Here is a 21,022-nt window from a genome sequence, read left to right on the forward strand (position 1 = left end):
GCGTGGCCTGGGCTTTCCCTTTTTCTGGCTCGTTGGGAGCGCTTCAGTGGATCTCCTCAGGTTCAGGTTCCAGTTTCTTGCCAGTAGCCGACACAAACCTCAAAACCCCAGGCCCTCTTAAATTTTTCTTCTCTCCAAAATCTTTTGATCTCCTTCCTCCCTCAACCCCCCATCAAACCCTTCCCCCGTATCATCGTCCTTTTTTCTTCCCCCAAGGAAAAATATCTCAGTGTCCCCGTCTTTCTTTTTCCTTTTGAAGATTCGTCTGTTTTCTTCGAGAGGATTCTGCAAGACTCGTCTTCTTTCCCGTCTTCCATCTGGTTCCAGTTCCAGTTTGCTGCACGTCTAGAGCAGCCCTCGGAAGGCACAACCTAATAGAGGCAACGCGCGAGGAGAACCCCCAAGGAAGGATTTTTTTTTCAGCCTTCCCTTCGACTCTCCTGCATCATCTTGGTTTTGCATTGTTTTTGCAACGCTACGCTACGCAGACACGAACGATCGATAGATTTCTCGTCTCTCGTCTGAGACTTTTCCCCCCACGATCTAGACTCTCATTTGAGCGAATACTTGCCGTTCCTTTCGAGAGTTTTTCATCGACTGTGTCGCCTATTACTCGACAACGACAAAAACAATCACGAACAAGCCCCTGTCGCCTTTCCCAAACACGAAAACGACAACTCATCCTACAAACATGGCTGATCAACTGAACATGGGCGGCCTGAACCTTGGTCCCGACCAGCAAGGTCCTCCTGGCCCTGGTGGTCCTCGTTCCTACATCCCGCCTCACCTGAGAGGCAAGGTCTCCCAGGGCGGCCCGCCTCCTATGAATGGTGTGCCAAATGCCGCCATGAATGGCCTCAACAACAGCGCGTGGGCTGGGTAAGTTCATTCCCCTCTTCTTCACCTTCCTTGCTTGTCTGGGAATGTCGTCATCTCATATCAGTCTGCTAACACTGCAAAGTAACAACGCCTACGATGCCCGTGGACCCCCGCCGCAGGGCAACTGGGCTGGCCCGCCGCCGCGCCAGCAGAACAACAACTGGGATCGTCCCAACACCTTCAACGCCAATGCCTACGGTGCTCCCGGCGGCATGCCCGGAGGCGGTAATCAGGGCGGCGGCGGTGGTGGTGGTGGCCATGCTAGAGGCTCCGGGGACGGTCGGTGGCAGGACGGGAAGCACATCCCTGGCCCCGCCAATCCTCGGGCGGAGCGCGAGCTCTTTGGCACCCCTGATGACCCGTCCAAGCAACACACTGGCATCAATTTCGAGAAGTACGACGACATTCCCGTTGAGGCTTCTGGCCACGATGTCCCGGAACCCGTACTTACCTTCACCAACCCCCCTCTGGATGACCATCTGATCCGAAACATCGAGCTTGCTCGCTACAAGATCCCCACTCCCGTTCAGAAGTACTCTATCCCCATTGTCATGGGCGGTCGCGATCTGATGGCATGCGCCCAGACTGGTTCGGGAAAGACTGGAGGTTTCTTGTTCCCTATCCTTTCCCAAGCTTTCCAGACTGGTCCGTCCGCCATTCCTGCTGGCACTGGTGGTGGCTATGGCCGTCAACGCAAGGCCTACCCCACGTCGCTGATTCTGGCCCCCACTCGTGAGCTGGTGTCTCAGATCTACGACGAGGCCCGCAAGTTTGCCTACCGGTCTTGGGTCCGCCCGTGCGTTGTGTACGGAGGTGCCGACATTGGCTCTCAGCTGCGCCAGATCGAGAGAGGCTGCGATCTCCTAGTTGCCACCCCTGGACGTCTGGTCGACCTCATAGAGCGAGGCCGTATCTCCCTCCAGAACATCAAGTACCTTGTTCTTGATGAGGCCGATCGTATGCTTGACATGGGTTTCGAGCCCCAGATCCGTCGCATTGTTGAGGGCGAGGACATGCCAGGCGTCCAAAACCGCCAGACTCTCATGTTCTCAGCCACCTTCCCCCGAGACATTCAGATGCTGGCACGTGATTTCCTGAAGGACTACGTCTTCTTGTCCGTCGGTCGTGTCGGTTCAACCTCTGAGAACATCACCCAGAAGGTTGAGTATGTCGAGGACGTTGACAAGCGCTCTGTTCTCTTGGATATCCTCCACACCCATGGTGCTGGTCTGACACTTATCTTTGTCGAGACCAAGCGTATGGCGGACTCTCTATCCGACTTCCTCATCAACCAGAACTTCCCCGCCACTTCCATCCATGGTGATCGTACTCAGCGAGAGCGTGAGCGTGCCCTGGAGATGTTCCGTAACGGCCGTTGCCCCATCCTCGTGGCCACCGCCGTCGCGGCACGTGGTCTTGATATTCCCAACGTCACTCACGTTGTCAACTACGACCTGCCCACCGATATTGACGACTACGTCCATCGGATTGGTCGTACCGGCCGTGCTGGTAACACAGGTATCTCCACTGCTTTCTTCAACCGCGGCAATAGGGGCGTGGTTCGAGAGCTCATTGACCTCCTCAAGGAGGCCAACCAGGAGGTTCCAGCATTCCTAGAGACGATTGCCCGCGAGTCTTCCTACGGAGGTGGTCGAGGTGGTCGACCGGGCGGCGGCCGTGGTCGTGGCCAGGGAGCCAACCGTGACTTCCGCAAGTTTGGCGGTGGTGGTGGTGGTGGCGGCGGCGGCGGCGGCTTCGGTGGAGGCAGTGGTGGAGGCTTCGGTGGCCCCCCACCGAGCTCTGGCTTCGGCGGCGGATATGGCGGAGCACCCAACCCCAGCTACGGCGGCGGCGGTGGTGGATATGGCGGCGGCGGATATGGCAACCCTGGCGGTCCAGGTGGCCAGAGCTCTTGGTGGTAAATCTTTTCTCATCACCATGGCTGATTTGGTGAAGCTTCGAGTCCACTCTCGCGCTCTTGATTTTGGACTTTCACCGACATTCTTCTTTCGCGCAAACGAACATACGCATTGTCTTGTCATTATCACTTTTCGGGACAAACCAAAAAAAGCGCGGAACTGACCGAGGAGAGCCGAGTGTTATGCCGCTTGCTTGGGAATGGCAGGTTCGGTTTTCTCGAGCACTCTCAGGCATCACGATAGATTGCATTTCTTTGTTTCTGCGGCCCTGGAATTCTTGATACCCTTTAGACGAAGAACAGAATCCGGGGAGACACCATGGACAGAAACTGCAAAGAGACGCTTGAGGCGTGCAGTGAACGGTGATTGATCTAGGGAGTATGAAATGGCCCTGGATCTGATCAACGCATTACGACGGTCATGTTTTTTCCGCTCTTCATACCTCACTCCCAAAGGTATCATTTTCGCTTTTCATAGATTGCGGGGTTCACCGGCATCACCTCCTATTGTCGTTATTTTTGGACGCATAATTCATAGACAAAAGTGGATTTCTCGGTTCTCTGGTCGACACGCACGCTCGAATGGTCTACCACGAGCATGGGGAATTGATAGAGGACATAGATGGGTAATTTTCGGCTCAGGAAGGAGTGCGGACTTCGCGCACACAAGGCTTCTTCCATCATCAGGGGAAGGCGGAAGCTTATCTGCTCTCGGTTCTGGGCATATGGAAAACTTGGAGTTTGCTCTAGGAAGCATCATCGGCCGGGGCTTCATTGAGATTGATTCGATATGGACAAAGGCAGAGAAACATTTGCTGTTTCCCCCTTGGTAGGCAGACCGATAGTCTGGTGGACTGAGATATCCAAGAAAAAAAAACTAGACTTGCTTTTATATTGTTGTCCGTTCTGTGTATCAGAATCCTTGTGATCTATTGCCTTGTTGAGGTCAGTTGTAAATGGCCAGGTCTTCGTGTGTCGCTACATCCTTGATGTCCCCACTGATACATGATAACATGGAGCCGACTTCCTGATAGCAAGGCTTAGAGGCTTGAGCCAAAGGATCATATGGTTGTTAATTAGTCCACTGCGGCTGTGCGCTTTCACTCAACGCCATGGCTGACTGTGTCGATCTCTGTGTACAACTGTCTTGAGCTTCAGCCTAAGCCTTGCTCGACCCGACGGTCCGAAAATGATGAAATGTTGCCATGATGCCATTGCCTGAAAGGTCTGCCTCTGTAACTAACGGTTCAAGGCAGGAAGTGTCTTTTCTCTTGCAACTTGAGTGTAGCATCATAGCATTTACCTGATTGGGCTGATTAGGCGAAGGGTCGAGATACTGCCTGTTTGGTAGGATTGAACTCTCGATGTCATGCAGCATGGTATGGAGTCGTAAACCGTATTGTATGCTGCTTCTGCCTCGAGTCAGAGAAGATGTAGATTTGTGCTACTATTTTTGTTGTCGTTCTGGTTGAGCACTGGACGAGCCTCGTTGAGGTTGAACAGCCAAACCTACCTATATAGGACGATGTTTCCTGACCACCACGAGTTTGTTTGTTTTCGGGTATCTCATCTATCAAGATTCTTAATATTGTTTGGTATATTTTATCATGGACGCACTGCTAAGATCTCATTTGGCGAATCTATCCCGGTTCATATCTGACCATCAAGCTCATTGCGAGCTCGCTTGGCACGTCCTCTGCTACATCTCAGTCACCAGCTATCACACCCGCAGGAGCGTTCCTCAGTATAACTCCAACTTTAAGAGATCGAGCAGTCTACCCCTTGCACTTCATACTGCCTGCGCCTTGGTAGAGGTCTTTCGATACCATATCCGGGCACTCGATGGTCCAGTGACACCGACAGCCCTGGATGCCTTCATCTGCCTTCTTCACAGCATTACCAGCTTTGAACTCGCCAAAACGCTGATGAGAGGCCGTCCCAAGCCCACCCGAGCGGCATACCAAGCCTTTACGTTTCTACGTGTCGGTATTGGTATCACCGCAGTTGTCTGGGAGGATATACACCTGCACAGAGCAGCAGTCAAGTGTCTCAACTCTTTCCTCTATACGCGCGTGAGCATCTTCCTTTTATACAATCTCAAGGCCCTCGATTCATACGCCGATATCTATGCTCTGAGCACGTACTTTGCAACGGTCATGGCCATGTGGGAAGGGCATGTCCCTTGGTTTCTCCTCCATGTGTATAATGCGATGTTCCTGGGACTGGTTGTGCTGAATCGATGGGTCTCGAACCAAGCTGATCAGCTGTGAGTATTGTCTTCAGTCTCGGCACACCCCCCCTTCTTTTCCCTCTTCCTACTTGACATCTGACATTTTCTTTTACCAGGACCAAAAACAAAGGGGCCACAACATACCCCTTACGGATCGTATTTGTGAGCGGCATGATACATCTGGGCTTCGCAGAGCTGCATACCATCAGGACATGGCAGGGACAGCAGTCTTTGTCCCAGGAGATCGAGGATGACTACATCGAGGCAACACCTGCTGCACCAGTTGAAAAGACTGTTGAGGCCCCGTCCTCTCCAGAGGCAGCCCAGCTCCAGAACCGACAGCTCAGCTCGTCTTACACTCTCACGCGTCGTTTTTCTGAATATAGCGGTTGGAACCATGGCATGCATGGACACGTCAGCCCGAGACATCGAGGAGGATTGAGTGAAATTGGATGAATGTTCTACGAGACAGCGAACAATGGTGACAATCATTTCCTTAGAACTTGATGAAAATGACTTTCCGTTAATCACGAGCATTGAATAAAAGTTAGCTCCCTCAGATAGACGTAGCTAGAACAGCATATGACATATCGGATGAGGAAGGCAAGGACCATAGATAGACAGATTACCTCAACTATCAAGACTACTTTGATTTTTACCTCGCTACCCCTTGTTTTACGTGAGTGATGATGTGTTGTTCTGGCCTTACATCATGCTTTGCTCAGGACTGGTAAAACGAGTGACACAGCAGGATCAAATATCCCGAAGCTGGGTTGCTACTTCCGAACACGGATCTTGGAAGCTAGGTAGAAAGGAAAGAAGGGACCAACAACTGTAGTACTTGCCCATTTTCAATATACCTACTATATTGTACCTGCTAAGGAGAGCCTTATATGAGTGGATGCTTCTTGAAAATGTCCAGGATCCTCAGCATCTCGGAAGGAGCCTTCAAGGAAATTAAATTTCGCAGACAGAACGCTTAGTTGCACAATGCTGAGATGTTAGCTGGATGTAACAAATATTCCAGGTTCGGGGGAGGTATTCTTAAAAATCCAGAGACAAGCCACATATTACTAGCCACAAAGGGCGGCACATGGTGTCTTGCTTTGAGGTTTCAAAGGAACCCCGGAACCCTTGGTATTCTGTCAGCAGGCTGGAGGGAGCTTCGGGAGCTAAAACAGGCCAGCCATGCCCTAAATTGCAAGGTTCAATGGATATTAGCACACATCATATACCCTGCCGGGCTTCTGTGTGCACACGCGCACCACACCACACCAACGGGAGGGAAGCAGATCCAGGGGTCAGGTCAGACCAGGAGGGAAAAAAAATCAAGAGTGGGAAAGCACAGGCCAAGTCGCGCCTGCTAGTTGGGGCCACCAGCATGAGCACGGACCTTCCCTGTTCTGTCCTGGGGGTTTGCTCCAATTAATTGCTTGGGTGAGTGAGCGATCAGGGCAGCCGTTTAGTAGGAAAAGGGCATTGTTCCACTGCTGAGGAGCAAAAGGTTAGCTAGAGTCACTCACCTAAGACAGGGTCACGTTTGTTGGACTGTGAGCCTCACTCAGGTCCGCGTTCTGCTGCTAGAGCTCCGTTTCTCTCAACTACTTCCTCACCTTACCTAACCTTACCTCTCTTACCTCCGCCACCTTCGCGGTACCTCTCCTCTACTCACCCACCTACCAGAGAGGGTTCCCGGTTTGGTGCTTAGGTTCCAGGTTGTCTTGTCTTCTTGGGCGAACTGGATTCTGGAGTTTGCAGCTTCTTTTTGTTCTTGATGACAAGCTCCGAGTCACTCCTTCCCTCTCCTTTTCGTCCATTTTCCTCCTCCTCGGCGCGCGTAACTGCCTTACCTACCTAACTACCTGGTGGCCCGCCTTACTTACCTGTTCCTCGAGCTCTCATATCCCCCGCCAACCAACAACGGCCCCCTCGAACGGCCAACGACGACTCCAATCTCCTTTCCAACGCACCTTGCCGCATGCTCGCCGTCAGTCGAATAAGCTGATCCCGCTTAATTCGACCTGTCCGCCGCCGCCTCCCCGATCCGATCCTCGTGTGACTCTATCGGGTCCTCGTTCTGCCCAGCTAGAGCAGACGGCCGTCAACGCTCGAGACAAGTGCCCCAACAGATCCGAAGCACGTCCCCGAGATGCCGTGTGAGTGTTCTAACCCATTGCTTCTTGTCCCGACCCGCTCCCGTCTGGCAAACAAGTGTTTCCCTGCTTCGTGGCCTCTCAGATACGACCCGGAGATGCGCTCCTTGTGAAGAGCTTGCTGCTTCCAGCCTTGGAGTGTTGCCGAGGGCCGCCAGGGTTGAACTGCAATGCATTATATTCTTGGGATTATATCTTCGGGAGCTGCCCAGGATGACTGGCTTCCTGTCTACTTCCTTGATGGAACTACATATAGCTCTTCTTGGCTCTGGCTGTTCCATTTCTTTCTTTGTTCCCCTGGCGCTTGCGCGGACTCTACGAGGAGCTCAGCCTAGCAAGGTGGCACTGCGATCACATGCGCTTGCTATTCTAGTCACCCCTCCGTGAAATTGCTGGACAATGTCCCTCCCAACCATACTGACTAAAAATCTTGAAGCTCTCGTGGAAGATGCATACATCAGCGGAACTGCTGTGTAAGTTTACGCTACCGACTTGATTGTGCCAAGACATGTGTATGCTAATGCGCCTCCAACTCTAGTACACACGATGTCTCCGAGTTAGAAGACTGCGCCATTGCCGTCGATGCCACCTATTACCTACAAGTTCTGCTCGACAACTCTCCTTCCCATGAGCCTCTCCTTCCGGCCCTCGGGGGCCTGACGGGTATCCAGGCGCACATCGAAGCAGACCTAGACTCTTGGAAGACTAATAAGATAACTCCCTTCTTCATCTTCGACGGCCAGACTGTCACCGGTCAGGACGAGGTCGCTGTCTTGCGAGGACGGGAGGCTATCAAGAAGACAAACGAGGCCTGGGAACTCTACTTCAACGGCCAAGCTGACAATGCTGTTGCTGCCTTCGGCGCAAACAGTGGTATGCATATTGTCTGCCACGTTTTATGAGATTATTCTTACTGACGACGGAGAACAGGTGCCTATCGCCCGCAGAAGCTGTATCCTATGCTCCAGACTCTGCTCAAAGAGAAGAATTTGCACTTTTTGGTGCCTCCTTACAACGCCACTGCACAGGTAATGATCACTGTTGCCATTCCTCAAGAGGTGTACTAACTGGATTCAATGAAGATTGCGTACTTTGATATGATCGACTCAGACCAATGTGCTGGCATCATGGGTTCTCAGGAGCTTCTACTCTACCCCATCAGAGACATGGTGATCAAAGGCATTGACTGGGAGACTGGGAAAGTGACCGCGATCTCGAAGAAGCAGATTATCAAGAATCTGAATGTCAATGAACCTATGTTCATCGACGCTCTGCTGATGACAGGAACCTCGTTCCTTCCTACCTTTCCTCCCCTCCAAGATGCGGCCATTAGTCCCCGTCAGCCATTCACGATTGTCGAAGCCATCAATATGCTGAGGACTTCTGATAAATCAGTTGCTGCAACCTGTACTTCCTTCAATGACATTTTGCAGGCCCAAGACCCTCAGTGGCTGGACAAATATCGCAAGTCCAGGATGGTCGTCTCCCATTTCATCTATATCGCAGAGAATGGCGAAGTCAAAGTCAATGATTATGACAAACTCACCGGCGACAACCATGAGTATCTGGGCCTGCAGCTGCCCGCTGAATTGTTTCACTACCTCAACAATGGTCTAATTGGACCACGGATGCTGAGCTGGATCACACACACACAAATCGTGGTCCTGCCTCCACTGGACGGGGTGTCTTCAGAAGAGTATAGGAGGCTCATCACAAACCAACTTGTCTCAGTAAAGGAGATGACACTTGGCCTGCTCATCCCCCGCCTGCACCGTGGCATCCAGCACGCCAACATTACTATGAAGGTGTGGTATGACGATAAGTACGGCTATACTGTTAATCACAGGAACCTCAATCCGTCTCCATCACAGCGAGCAGCTAGCTGGGATGTCAAGGAAGCGTCAGTAAAACAATTCTTCCCTAAGGCACAAGCCGGCACCATTGCCTTCGAGATACAGGCCCTGCAGAACCCAGAATTCGCGAAGCTCACAATAACAAAAGAGAGACCAAAGGGCATAGACTCTACAAGCATGATAACGTCTGTTGCGATCTGGCGATTCCTTCATCTCCGCGGATATATTAATGACTCCCACGAGTTGACAAGCTGGGGCTTGGCCTTAGCTAAGGCCATCTCCGCATTGGAGCCGACAGTAGTAAAGAACGCCGAAGTTTCGGGACTCAACGAGGCCCTCTTGGTCGCATTTGAGATGATCAGGTTTGATCTTTTGAATGCAAAGCGTCGTCACGAGGAGCTGCACGGTTTGCCCCTGAGTGGAACGGAGGAAGATAAGGACAGCCTCCTGTTGTTAAGCCGTTGCGCAGCTCTCCTCAAATTAAGGCACCAAGCTAATGGCTATACCGGGCCTCTGAGTAAGAATCTTCTCGCCTTCCATTCTCTGGCATCTGCGGTTCGTGAGGCCAACCGGGATCTGATTGAGGCCATTGTCGCATCAATGTTCATGTACGCGCAGTCCAAGCGGGATCGTGATGACTGCTGGGAGCTCAGCCATGGGTAGGTGGCATCTTATATCTGGTTGATTACGAAGGCACAGCTAACCACTCTATAGACTGCCCTTCATTAATGATCCTGATGTCGCAATGGGTATTGCTGTAAAGACACTCATGGATGATGTCGTTGTAGACGAGAGCGCACAGGCGCGAACACAGCGGAAGACCGAGTTCCCTGGAAAGTTTGTGCCATATGCTACTCACTTCGACGAGGACCTCGAAATCTGCTTTGCCTTTTTCGACGCTCTCGTTGTCGGTGTACGGTCCCTAGATAAGGAGATGACAGCTAGTGACAAGAGCTCCTGGGAGAAAGCCGCCAAGTATCTTTCTTTGAGAAGATAAGGCGACTAGGGACCGTTGGCACATTGTTACATGTATTGGTATGGCGAGAGGCGCTGTAGGTAAGCTTGGAAGGGAGGCCTTAAATGAAAGATTTTCCTACGTACCTTACTCAACAAACCTCCTTCGGATACCCCCGTATCGGCGTTGGAGAATCAAAAGGAGAGGCAAAATAGAGTCTTATCTGTTGGCTGATGAAAGTCATTAAACTGTCTTGCAATCTCGAGATGACGGTGACATTGAAACATCGTTTTTGATTCCCTTCATTGCGTTTACCTAGTATCACGCTAGGCGCTTACACTCCGCCTTGGAACAAGACCTATGCATCATGTCTGCAATACAAGTGTTTCCCTTCAAAGCCGGATCCCCAACCCACGGGGTCCAATTGTTACCACGAGGCACACCCGCCTCTCGTTATAGCCATATCATAATCCCCAAGCACATGCCGAGCCAGTTACCAATTCGGTTCCGCCAGTGTCACCAACGCCGGTAATAATAATAATAATACAGAACTGTAGGGGGTATCTCCTTGAGCCTTGTATGAGGAAAGGGAAAGAGAAAATGAGGAAAGTGCGGAGATGAAGAAGAGCTCTGTTAGACCAGCAGTCGTCGCTTGATCGGGTCCGGCAGAACAGTGCCGTTGAGCACGACTTCGTCGTCCTTTTTGGACTTTTCGCCAAGGGCTCGGATCTTCTCGAGGAGATTACTAAATGGGAGGTTAGTATTAGCCATTGATGCTATGACATGTGCGTCTTAGGTCGTGAGTGGAAGTGGATCATACCTTATGGGTAGATGCCCTCGAGTGCCCTCGTCCATGGCCAGACTAATCTTCGCGACTCGATCCTCGTGATACTTGAAATGAGCAGAGATCAGGTCCTGGCCCGCCTTCTCGTTCGCTGCGCGCACGACGTAGCCGCATTCTGGCTCTTCACACGTCCACGTCCCGTTCGGCCCACTAGGCGACATGCTTGGAATCTTCTCTGCGCGGACTACGATACGGACAGCCTCGGCGTCGCCAGATCCGCCTTCTTTCTTGACGGTCACCTCGTCGTCACTCTCCTCGCTAGAGCCATCCTCGTCATAGTCGGAGGAATCTGAGGTCTTGGCTGCCTTGGTCACACGATCATCTGTATCTTGGTCAGAGTCAAGGGACCTCTTGACAGCGAGACGAAGACCAGCAGCCTTCCCTGACCGGCGACCGACCAGTGGCGGCTGCAGATGCTTCCCGCCCTTCTTGGAAGAGGAATCGCTGTGAGGGCCATCGCTGCTCCGGCCAGGTTTGAACAGCGCCGAGGACGATGGTTTTCGCATTGTGTTGCGTCTCACGCATCTAAGAGGGATCTCCTCGAGTGACAGGATGTGAGGCTGGAAAGGTTTGTCTACTACCTCTTGCAGCCAGGCGTAGAAGGGGGAGACATGCCAGCGATCCGGTAGGCTTTTTAGTAGTGCCCTGGAGTAAAAACGAGTGATCTCAGGAGCAGCTTTGTAATCCTTGATGCTGCACTTGTAGAACAGCTTGGAGTGGATGGTGGCGGGTTTGATCTTGGCCATGCCGTGGCCGAAGTCTTTCTCGACTTCGTCACAGAACTCCAACAGGAACTCGATAGGAGACTGAGTAGGCGCGGGTGAGCCTATCTGTATCGCTGGTGAGGAGGCATCACGAATTGAATGCCTGTGTGCGGCAGTACTCTGCGCCTCGACCTTCACCTGGGCTGCTGGTGTGAGAACCAGAGGCTTGTCGAACAAATGTCCTGATTGGCGTGTCGGTTGTGGCTCAGGACTCGCGCTTGACTCCGAAATATCTTTCATCTCAACATCGTCTTCATCGCTTTGCTTAAGTGATATCTCTCGTCTACTGCGACTTGGAGCTTGAGCGCTGGTTCCGCGGCTCGATGATGTCCCCCTAGCCGATTCAATGGAAGCTCTCAGTGAGGCTTGCATAACAGGTAAGGGTAGCTTTGGTGTTGCTTGGTTCTTGGCGTCGGCTTCCGGGTGTCGTTTCTTCAACCAGTGATAGAAACTAGTTGCCGCCCAGTTGAACTTCGGTTCTTTGCCGAATTGTGCAAGAAGGAATTGGTGGTGTTTATCACATAACTCCTCAACTTCACTGCGAAATACGCCATTCCCAACGGCAACGGCGTACTGAAAAGGTGAAATCCGTCAGTAATGTCTCATAGAGCTCATGTGACGAGCTACACACCTTGAGTAACACTTCATCAAGAGTTACAGGGCCGGCGGCCTTATTCTTTTTACCGCGCCGGGCTTTCTTTGCGGCTTCGTATCCTTTCATAACTTCATAATACAATGTGATGGCTTCAGACATATCGTCGTACATCGCCTGATACTCGGGGGCTGGGTTGATCTCGAACCAACCCGCGCCACCAGACGCCCATATACAGATGGGCTCGTAGCCAATGGAATAACTGTGAGTAGGTGAAAGTTCGATGTGGACAGGTTTCGAATGTGAATTGCGGACTGCGGGGGAAGGAAGATCAGCATCGAAAGCTGCTGGAGGGATGATCTGGATCTGTGCTCTTGCCTACCCAATCCACGATGGTCGACAGGGTCGATCTCCAGGCGTCCTCGCACGTACAGAGGCCCCTGCTGGTCGACCTTGAGGAGGTTGCCAAGGGTGCGCCAGTCCTTCTGGTAGACGACGGCATCGTTGAGAACAAAGCAGGGCCAGTCGTCGGAGTGCAAGCTCGGTGATAGCGACTTGAGGATGCTCGACTCCTTGACGTACTTGACGTGGGCGGCGTGGACGGACTCGACGCTGCTGGAGGAGGCTCGTCGCGGGCGTCCTGGAGGGCGGCCCCCTCTCCCTCGTCCTCCTCGGCCGCGGCCTGCCATATCACATGTGTCTAGGTGAGTACTTGGCGAGCATGAAAGTAAAGTGAAATAAGGTGAAGTGTGTGTGGTTTGGCAGATAGGACACTTGTGATCAGTTATTGTCGTTGCTATTGAGGTACAATGCTACGGCAGAGAGGCGTGGGCGGTAGTGGGGTTGTCGTGACAGTAGAAGTGACGAGACGGTGGTTTACCACACGGTCGCGAGACCTTTGAGGCGGCACGCGCCCGCGATTAATCAGATTGATGGCACTTAAAGTGATCATCGATACCCATCCATCGATGGATCCATGGAGGGAAAGCACCTGTACTCCAAGTACCCGCTAACGCTACAGCCAGGCCCCTAGTTTGACTGCCATTGGGAAGGTGCTACCCCACATTCCATGCGTAGAGGGTACCTTCCTTCCTTAACCTGGACCTACCAGCACAGTCGCTGCCTGAAGGCAAACCAGCGAATTATGCTTTACAGATGCTTCGTTTCTGACCTGAACAATCAGTCTAAAGGATGCCACAGTGAAGCACAATAATAACGTAACGTGGAGAGGCGCATTGTTCGATAAAGTGTTAGGTATCTACCTTATTGTTCTTGCCTCTTACTTGATAGAGGGGCCCATTGTCCCGCCTGAGTTCAAGGCAAGGTTGAGGTGCAGTGCAGCCCAACCGCTAACATTGGAACAATAAAATAGATATTTACCTACCAAGGTACTCCTCCTCCACCAGGGTAACAAAACTTAGTTCTTGAAGGGTGGAGATATAAAGTTGAGAGTCGTAATTCTCATCAAGCGCTCGAATATTCTGTTAATTACTACGGGTCTATCAACTTCTACAATGGTAGTCACCTATTGTTGAAGAGGTACCGTTAGTGATGCCCTTGTCGAACTAACACTTATTACCCTGGCAGAGGAATAGTACGCAGTAAGTACCTAGATAGCTCAATCGATAAGCCCCCCCGCTACCGGTGTAAAATTTTGAAAATAGCAGACACTCATGCAGCACCTAAGGACGCCCAAGAAAAATCCGAGACAGTAAGGGCGCCTTCTAGCAAACCGAGTGACTGAGCGACAGAGCGACAGACAAGACACACCCACTCACTCACTAACTGACACCAACACCAACCTACCGTTGGAACCTGCCTGCCCTTATCCGCGCCGCCAAAAAAATTTCCCCCGAGATCCCCCCATCCTTTCTTCCTTTCCTCACTATCATCACACCGGCGGCTGGTAGACGGATGAAAATCGCCAGTCTGCTCAAGATGGCGAAAGGCAACGTCCTCGATGGCGTTTTCGGTATGTCCCAATTGGCTTCGCGAGAGTGCCTGCAGCGAGGGGCGGGCGACGGTGTCCGCCGCATGGACAGCATCGCGAACCTCTTCGTCTAAGTGTCTGAGTGTCTAAGTGAGCCCAAGCTAACAGCCCTCTTCTTCTTCCTGCTGCAGCCATCAACAAGCCCTACGGCATGAGCTCCGCCCAGGTCATCCGCGATTGCCAGACGTATTTCAACCCCTCCAACATGTTTCGCCCCATGATGGAGGAGCAGACCGCCCAGAGAATCCAGGAGTCCAACAGTGCCCAGCGCCGGCGGAAGAGGGACAAGCGCAGAATCCAGGTCAAGCTCGGCCATGGTGGCACTCTCGACCCTCTCGCAACCGGCGTCCTGATCCTCGGTCTCGGGAAGGGGACAAAAGCCCTCAACCAGTTTCTGAACTGCACAAAGACGTACGAGACTGTCGTTGTCTTTGGCGCGAGCACCGATACCTATGACAGATGCGGCGTCATGTTGAAGCAGCGTCAGTACGATCATATCACAAGGCCGATGGTGGAAGAAGCCCTCAAGAGCTTCAGGGGAACCTATCAGCAAATGCCACCGCTGTATTCTGCATTGAAGATGGAGGGCAAGCCTCTGTACGAATATGCACGGGAGGGCAAGCCCATTCCGAGAGAGATTGCTACCCGGGAGGTTACTTGCACCAATATGGAACTTGTTGAATGGTACGAGCCAGGAACTCATCACCACCACTGGCCGGGCGAAGAAGGCACTGCTGCAGAGAAGACTTATGCCGAGCAGGTCTGGCGGATCGAGAAGCTGCAGACCGAAGGCAAGAAACTCACCCCTGAGGAGAATGAGGCCGAGAGCCAAGCTCTCGCGGCCCACGAATCTTCCAAGCGCAAATTCGAGGAGCGACAAGATGATCTCGTTTATGACAAGCAGTCCAAGAGGAGAAAGCACAGTCATGAGGCCCCCATGATGTCTGGTGCTTTGGGAGAGGTCCGCCCGCCCAAGGGTAAAGGCTCAGATCTTATCCCGCCCCTTATTCCCAACACACCTCCTCCCTGGGAAGGCAAGGGTCCGCCGGCCGCCAAGTTCCGCATGACAGTGACATCCGGCTTCTACGTTCGATCGTTTGCCCATGATCTTGGCAACAAGGTCGACTCGGCTGCCATCATGACAGAGCTCATCCGCACCAGGCAGGGTCAATTCACTCTCGATGGCGAGAACTGCATGGAGTACGACGATCTTCTCAAAGGCGAGAGGGTTTGGGCCCCCATGCTCGAGGGAATGCTATCACGTTGGAATAACAATCCAACCGTCGATAGTGCTGCCACAGATGCGGTCGGCTCTAGCTCTGCTGCACATTCCGACGGGAGAGTCAAGGACGAGCCTGAGAACATCCCAGAGTCGGTAGAAACGGACCCTGTTGAGGAATCTGCCCCCAAGGAGGCTTCTTCAAAGAATGTCAAGAAAGACGATCAGCCTGATCTACCGTCACAGACAACAGTTACCAGCCGACCTGCCGAGGTCGAAAAGGCCACTCCATCTCAGGACACATTAAAAGTCCCCGCGGAGGACGACAGCAAATCAGCCAAGAATGCGGATGAGGAGTCGTGGGCCGGCTTTTCTGACGATCCCACTCCTGTTCAGGAGGCAACGGCCTAGCCAAACTCTGCTGGCTTTACATCGTTGAAAGCTTATCCACAAGACATATGGGAGGCCGGAACTTCGCAGTTAGTAGTGTCACTATACTGCAAGGACCCCTTCATTATAACTTTAGGTGTCTGATCTCCGTATCTCACCATACTACTGATACGAGCATAGCGAATGGCGTTCTTGAAAGGGGGAACAAAGGTATAGGGCTAGATATGATTTGCTCTTAGCTGACCTTGATATTAAAAATTACTGCTAAATGCAGAAGTGGTCCATACAGTCATGCTTCGTGTCTTAATCGTACATATGCCGCCCAATGCTGTCACTTTACTCCCTATCCATAATTCGGCCGTCTATGCTCCTATGACCTAGATCCATATTTTCCATGCTCAACCTTCCATGATGTTATGCTCCAAGGTGATTCCCCAAATCGCCTTCCCCAGGTTCATGATATCGTCATAGGCGCATGATCAAGCTGTTGATCTTGTGTGTAAGAGGTCGGGAAAGATAAACATCTCGCCTAGCTCATCTTCCATCATTCTCATTGTCCTGTCTCACCGATCAAAGCACGGACTCTGTCGATCCTATCCATGGCCTGTTCAATCTTATCAAGCCGTCGTCTCTTTTCTGTGTCCCGTTTTTCTAGGACCTCGACCCGTTCCTCCAATTTCGCCCGCGCCCTGCGCTCCGTAGCCACCATCTCATTAGCCTGCTCGAACAGTTGAACGCTCAGCTCTTCCACCTCACGGCTGGTATCGTTGAGCTTGCCCTCCGCCTGCAGACGGAGCGACTGCTCCCGGCTCAGTGCATTGAGGAGCTCGTCCGTGCTTGGCGTCGGCGACATGGGTATAGCAGGCGAGAACTGTGACCGTGGCCCGCCGGGTGTTTGATAGGGAGAGGCCGGGGCCTGAGCCTTCAGATCCGGGGTTGACTTGGCCGACCGCGGCGACAGCAGTGCAGAAATCCTGTTCGCCGCTCCCTGCGGGAGGAAAGAAGACGCGGGAGACCGCGACGGGCTCGGCGGGCCCTGCGGCTCGATGGGCGGAGGCGGCGCCGTCGCAGCAGCGGCCCGGCTGTTCGCCGCCGCCACGGCGGACCTCAGACGCGCCAGCTCGTCCTCGTAGTCGGCCCATCGGTCCACCGCGGCGGTCGCCTTCTGGTTAAGCAGGCGGACCTGCGCCTGGAGGTCCTCGATCTGCTTCTGCGCGCTGAGCAGCGCGCCTTGTGTCTCGTGCAGCGGCGGCAGGTCCATGTCGAAGCCGCACTTTGGGCAGCACGGCACCGCGCTGAGAGACGCCATTGAACTGGACTGGGTCATCGTCATCGTGACGGTGGCGGACATGGTGTTTTCCTACACTTCAATTCGGCTGGTCGGGTCGCGATTGCGGGGAACACGCGCGTGTCCTGTGTGTAGTGGTGGTTCTCGTTTCAGTGTATTGATTTACTGCAATCCCGTAGCTCGATTACGGGTACAGAAGTCTTTAGCGGAATGGTGAGGAGTAATGATGATGCAAACATGAGAGGGCTAGGAGACCCAGCATCTTTATTATTGGGTCTTTGTCTTTGCTTGCATTACGAGCCGCAGCAGCACGAGGTGTCAGTCGGTGGCGGGTCGTGATTTGTTCGACTGCGCCTCTCCAAATACGCAAAAATTCCAGTCCTCGGACCCTGGCAAGCCTGGATGACCAGGGAGCAGGGGGGTTGGCCCTTCCCACACAGCCCCTTTCATGCCGACATGTACATTTATAGCGGCCTAAATAATGCAGTCAGGGACTATCAGGCCCCAAAGGGCGCTTCGAGACACAATGGTAGGCGCCATCTGGAGATCTCTGTCCGTTGGGACCGATTCGGCATCAAGGAAGCAGCGCACCACGACATCAATTGAACTAGATTGGATTGCTGCATGAAGCCTAACGGCGTGGTATCTGCTGCTATCTTCTTTATCCATTTATCCCTTCGTCAGCACCATAAGTGCTTGCTATGTGGATCATTATGCTCGATTTCCTGGACGGCACTTGCGCAGGCGTTTCGGGACGCTGCATTTCGTCATCTAGCAGCCCTTTTTTGGGTGCTTGCATTGACAGCACAATCCTCACCCTTGCGTTGGTCACGGTGATCCTCCTCTGGCGCTGCCCAAACCCAGTAAATAGCCGTACCATTTTCAGAGCCGCACATCTAGGACGGCCAAACCCGGAAGGGTTCTAGATGCCATCTGGCGGGTGAACTGCGTAGGAGCTCTCCTGGTATGCGACGTGAAGACTGCAACTCTCATTTCTGCAGGAGAGTATCAGTATGGCTTCGCTACCTTCCGGGCTTCGCTCAGCCCGGTCTCCGGATCCTTGTACTCCTTCCAGCTGACAGGATACATGGTATTTCCAGCCTCGCTGGTGGCCATGATGACACCCAGCTCGTTGCTTCCTGTCGAGAGATAGTAGTTTGCTTGATCGCCGAGTGAAATCTGCAGAACGGTAAGCATTTAGGGAAGCGAACATTCGATATATTGAAATGCATACCACTTTTGCGCGCACAATGTCACCGGGCCGGAAGCTCTCGTAGACCTTCACTCTGTCCTTCTCCGTCGCCCTGACGTCCTGCACTCGGATGAGTCCTTGCCATTCGGCATCTAGAACCGTGTCGCCGCAAACAAGAATTGCGACCACGGCTTGTCGGGGCGTGATCCTCGTAACACGGCAGAGCACAATGTTGTCCACCTCCGGTAGCACTTCCCGCTTCTCTGATATGCCGGACCGCGATATTGAGATGGTCGGGAGCTCCGCTGGGGGAGGTGCGGTGATCTTGGTCAGTCGCTTCGAGGGACCTGGGGCCTTTGCTGGTTGAGCAATGTGGACTACGCCGAGTAGCGATGCGTAGAGGTTCGCTTCGTGGATATGCGTGCCTGCGCCGGGCAGATACTTGGCAGCCGGGCCAAGGAGCTGCCCTGGAATAGCTATCGTATGCTTTGAGGACGCCATGGGCCGGGTACTGGGATCTCGTTGGTGTCGAGCTGGTGATGGCATTCGCAGCCTCGGGAATGGAGATTTTCGAAAGACCGTTTGGCGGGGCGGCGCAATCGGCAGGCAAGGCAAGACACTGCGCCGGCCGCTCCTGCCGGATGTCCCTAAACCCCTGTCAGGAACCACCTCAAAGCGCTGGAAACTAGGGGTCTTTGGGGTCCAAGCTCTGACCGCCTTCGCGAAAAAGTCCTCTGCTTGCTTATCGTCGTCTGCTGTCCACTCGGGGACGTGTTTGTGTAATTCTCCATCCACCTCCTTTTTCTTATATCAATTCTTGTAATACACCTACCTCAGTCGCTCCTTTATCTCAGTTCGAAATCTCGATACAAAGCAATGGCTTCGGCTCGCCTCCTCACCATTATCGCGGCGGTCCTCGGCGTGTTGACGCCGTTGGTGTACCTGCTTGAGCAGAACCTCGAGTCCTTCTACATCTTCCAGCCCGAACAGCTTCACGACCTTGCCAAGCGCGGCATCGCGGCTCATGGCAACGACACCCGAGGCGTTGTTAGGTACATTGTCGAGGAGTTGAACACTCAGGTTGGCACCAAGAGCCACATCAACCTCGATGAGGAATGGGTCTTCAACAATGCTGGCGGCGCAATGGGAGCTATGTATATCATTCACGCCAGTAAGTCTGCTCCAAATGGCGAAGCATGACCCCGTTGCATTTCATCCGACCATTCCATAGCAATCGTTGAGACATTACTCGTGGGCATCGTCAACTAACGTCCAGTAGGTGTCACGGAATACCTGATCATCTTCGGAACAGCTATTGGCACCGAGGGCCACACGGGACGCCACACCGCCGACGACTACTTCCACATCCTCTCCGGCGAGCAGTGGGCCTACACTCCGGGCGAGTACGAGCCCGAGGTCTACCCTCAGGGCAGCGTGCACCACCTGCAACGCGGCACCGCCAAGCAGTACAAAATGCCCGAGGGCTGCTTCGCGCTCGAGTACGCCCGTGGCTGGATCCCGCCCATGCTGTTCTTTGGCTTCGCCGACGGTCTCTCCAGCACGCTTGATTTCCCTACGCTCTATCGCACTACTGTTGTGACGGGCAGGGAGATGATCTCGAATCTGCTGAAGGGCAAGTTCTAAGGCCACTGCTGATATGACATCAGCAAGGGGCACTTGTGGCGTCTCCAGTGATGCGAGGAGGGTTGGGCATTGTTGAGGATAGTCGTGGTTGATTCTCTCCGATTGCGGTCTATCAGTGGTAACTATTCTCTTAAGAGAGAGCATCAAGTCAGATGTGGAAGACTCTTAAGCCATGGCATGTGTTGGGTCGGTTGGTTCGGGATCGATGCCTCCAGGCTGTGTAGTTGTGCTGTAATGTCTAAAACCTAGAAATTCCTAATTCAAACCGTGGGTACCGAGGGTCATCAACCACGATTATTCTAAAGCACGTCCTTGTTCCTACTGTGGAAAGAAAGTAGGTCAAGCGGGCTCATCTGAACAGAGTCGAGTTTGCTATAGAGGTCTAACACCGTTATGAGTACAACAGTTGAAAGAGCAATGCAAGAAGAATAATTCATGACCAATGGTATACGACTTTAGTCCCGAGATTGAGATATTTCTTCAGACTGACAGACCATGTCTTTACCTAGTGGTAAATAAATTTAGAGACCTTATTAGTAGCTAAGAGTTGTGTTGCTGGCTCGATATAGCTCATTATTGAGAAGTTGGGCTGCCACTTCCATAGACTCGCATTCGATTTTCATCAGGAGACAACTTCGACGATCGTCCTGGGTCGAGCTAGTGAATCCATCAAACACTATTGTGCATCTACTTCTGCCAGAACCCTCGATCGGCAACCAGAACCCATTTGCTTCTGACGTCAAGGGAGCACTATAGATAAGATAGGGGTGGGTCGAATTGCCTGGATGATCTTCAGCAGAAAGTATGGAATAAGGGGTCCTGTTCAAGTGGTTGTCTTTGCTTAGGCAATTAGATAGACCCGTGGTGACTTACTTGAGAAACGTCAGAAATCCGCCGTCTCAGGTCCAATGTCAAAAGCCCACCAAGATAATTGTCGAATCAAATCTCGGCCTACTTGTGTCATATTCGATCCCCATAACGTAGCATGTGTGACTTCTCAGGCCTAAGAGCACACTTCATCTCATTCGCCCATTGCCGATGTTGGTCATGTCTTCAGGTAAAAACGCAGAGGCAAAGCAGAGATAACAGATCATTCGATAGGCAGTCTCGC

General features: G+C 52.7%; 7 protein-coding genes across 7 annotated transcripts; 4 read left to right on the forward strand and 3 right to left on the reverse strand.

The window, feature by feature from the left end:
- Nucleotides 1-691: 691 nt before the first annotated feature.
- Nucleotides 692-2,801, forward strand: UCRPA7_5838 (putative atp-dependent rna helicase ded1 protein; the record flags this gene model as incomplete). Its single annotated transcript, XM_007918382.1, has 2 exons — nucleotides 692-879; nucleotides 962-2,801. 2 exons carry the CDS (start codon nucleotides 692-694, stop codon nucleotides 2,799-2,801), a joined length of 2,028 nt encoding a protein of 675 aa, XP_007916573.1.
- Nucleotides 2,802-7,176: 4,375 nt separating this feature from the next.
- On the forward strand, nucleotides 7,177-10,030 carry UCRPA7_5839 (putative xpg domain-containing protein; the record flags this gene model as incomplete). The annotated part of the gene is made up of 6 exons (XM_007918383.1): nucleotides 7,177-7,183; nucleotides 7,617-7,653; nucleotides 7,719-8,053; nucleotides 8,111-8,208; nucleotides 8,263-9,692; nucleotides 9,748-10,030. The coding sequence occupies 6 exons, from the start codon at nucleotides 7,177-7,179 to the stop codon at nucleotides 10,028-10,030; spliced, it is 2,190 nt and encodes a 729-aa protein (XP_007916574.1).
- Nucleotides 10,031-10,621: 591 nt separating this feature from the next.
- UCRPA7_5840 (hypothetical protein) lies at nucleotides 10,622-12,877 on the reverse strand (the record flags this gene model as incomplete). Its single annotated transcript, XM_007918384.1, has 4 exons — nucleotides 10,622-10,733; nucleotides 10,809-11,638; nucleotides 12,228-12,502; nucleotides 12,571-12,877. The coding sequence occupies 4 exons, from the start codon at nucleotides 12,875-12,877 to the stop codon at nucleotides 10,622-10,624; spliced, it is 1,524 nt and encodes a 507-aa protein (XP_007916575.1).
- Nucleotides 12,878-14,126: 1,249 nt separating this feature from the next.
- On the forward strand, nucleotides 14,127-15,808 carry UCRPA7_5841 (putative trna pseudouridine synthase b protein; the record flags this gene model as incomplete). The annotated part of the gene is made up of 2 exons (XM_007918385.1): nucleotides 14,127-14,160; nucleotides 14,280-15,808. The coding sequence occupies 2 exons, from the start codon at nucleotides 14,127-14,129 to the stop codon at nucleotides 15,806-15,808; spliced, it is 1,563 nt and encodes a 520-aa protein (XP_007916576.1).
- A 529-nt stretch (nucleotides 15,809-16,337) lies between these two features.
- UCRPA7_5842 (putative ribosomal protein l32 protein) lies at nucleotides 16,338-17,096 on the reverse strand (the record flags this gene model as incomplete). Its single annotated transcript, XM_007918386.1, has 1 exon — nucleotides 16,338-17,096. One exon carries the CDS (start codon nucleotides 17,094-17,096, stop codon nucleotides 16,338-16,340), a length of 759 nt encoding a protein of 252 aa, XP_007916577.1.
- A 987-nt stretch (nucleotides 17,097-18,083) lies between these two features.
- Nucleotides 18,084-18,768, reverse strand: UCRPA7_5843 (putative 3 -5 exoribonuclease csl4 protein; the record flags this gene model as incomplete). The annotated part of the gene is made up of 2 exons (XM_007918387.1): nucleotides 18,084-18,254; nucleotides 18,310-18,768. The coding sequence occupies 2 exons, from the start codon at nucleotides 18,766-18,768 to the stop codon at nucleotides 18,084-18,086; spliced, it is 630 nt and encodes a 209-aa protein (XP_007916578.1).
- A 375-nt stretch (nucleotides 18,769-19,143) lies between these two features.
- Nucleotides 19,144-19,911, forward strand: UCRPA7_5844 (putative c-8 sterol isomerase protein; the record flags this gene model as incomplete). The annotated part of the gene is made up of 2 exons (XM_007918388.1): nucleotides 19,144-19,438; nucleotides 19,547-19,911. 2 exons carry the CDS (start codon nucleotides 19,144-19,146, stop codon nucleotides 19,909-19,911), a joined length of 660 nt encoding a protein of 219 aa, XP_007916579.1.
- Nucleotides 19,912-21,022: the final 1,111 nt, after the last annotated feature.

The sequence above is a fragment of the Phaeoacremonium minimum genome, assembly GCF_000392275.1.
Source record: "Phaeoacremonium minimum UCRPA7 unplaced genomic scaffold PA7_03_scaffold_435, whole genome shotgun sequence".
Taxonomy (NCBI): domain Eukaryota; kingdom Fungi; phylum Ascomycota; class Sordariomycetes; order Togniniales; family Togniniaceae; genus Phaeoacremonium; species Phaeoacremonium minimum.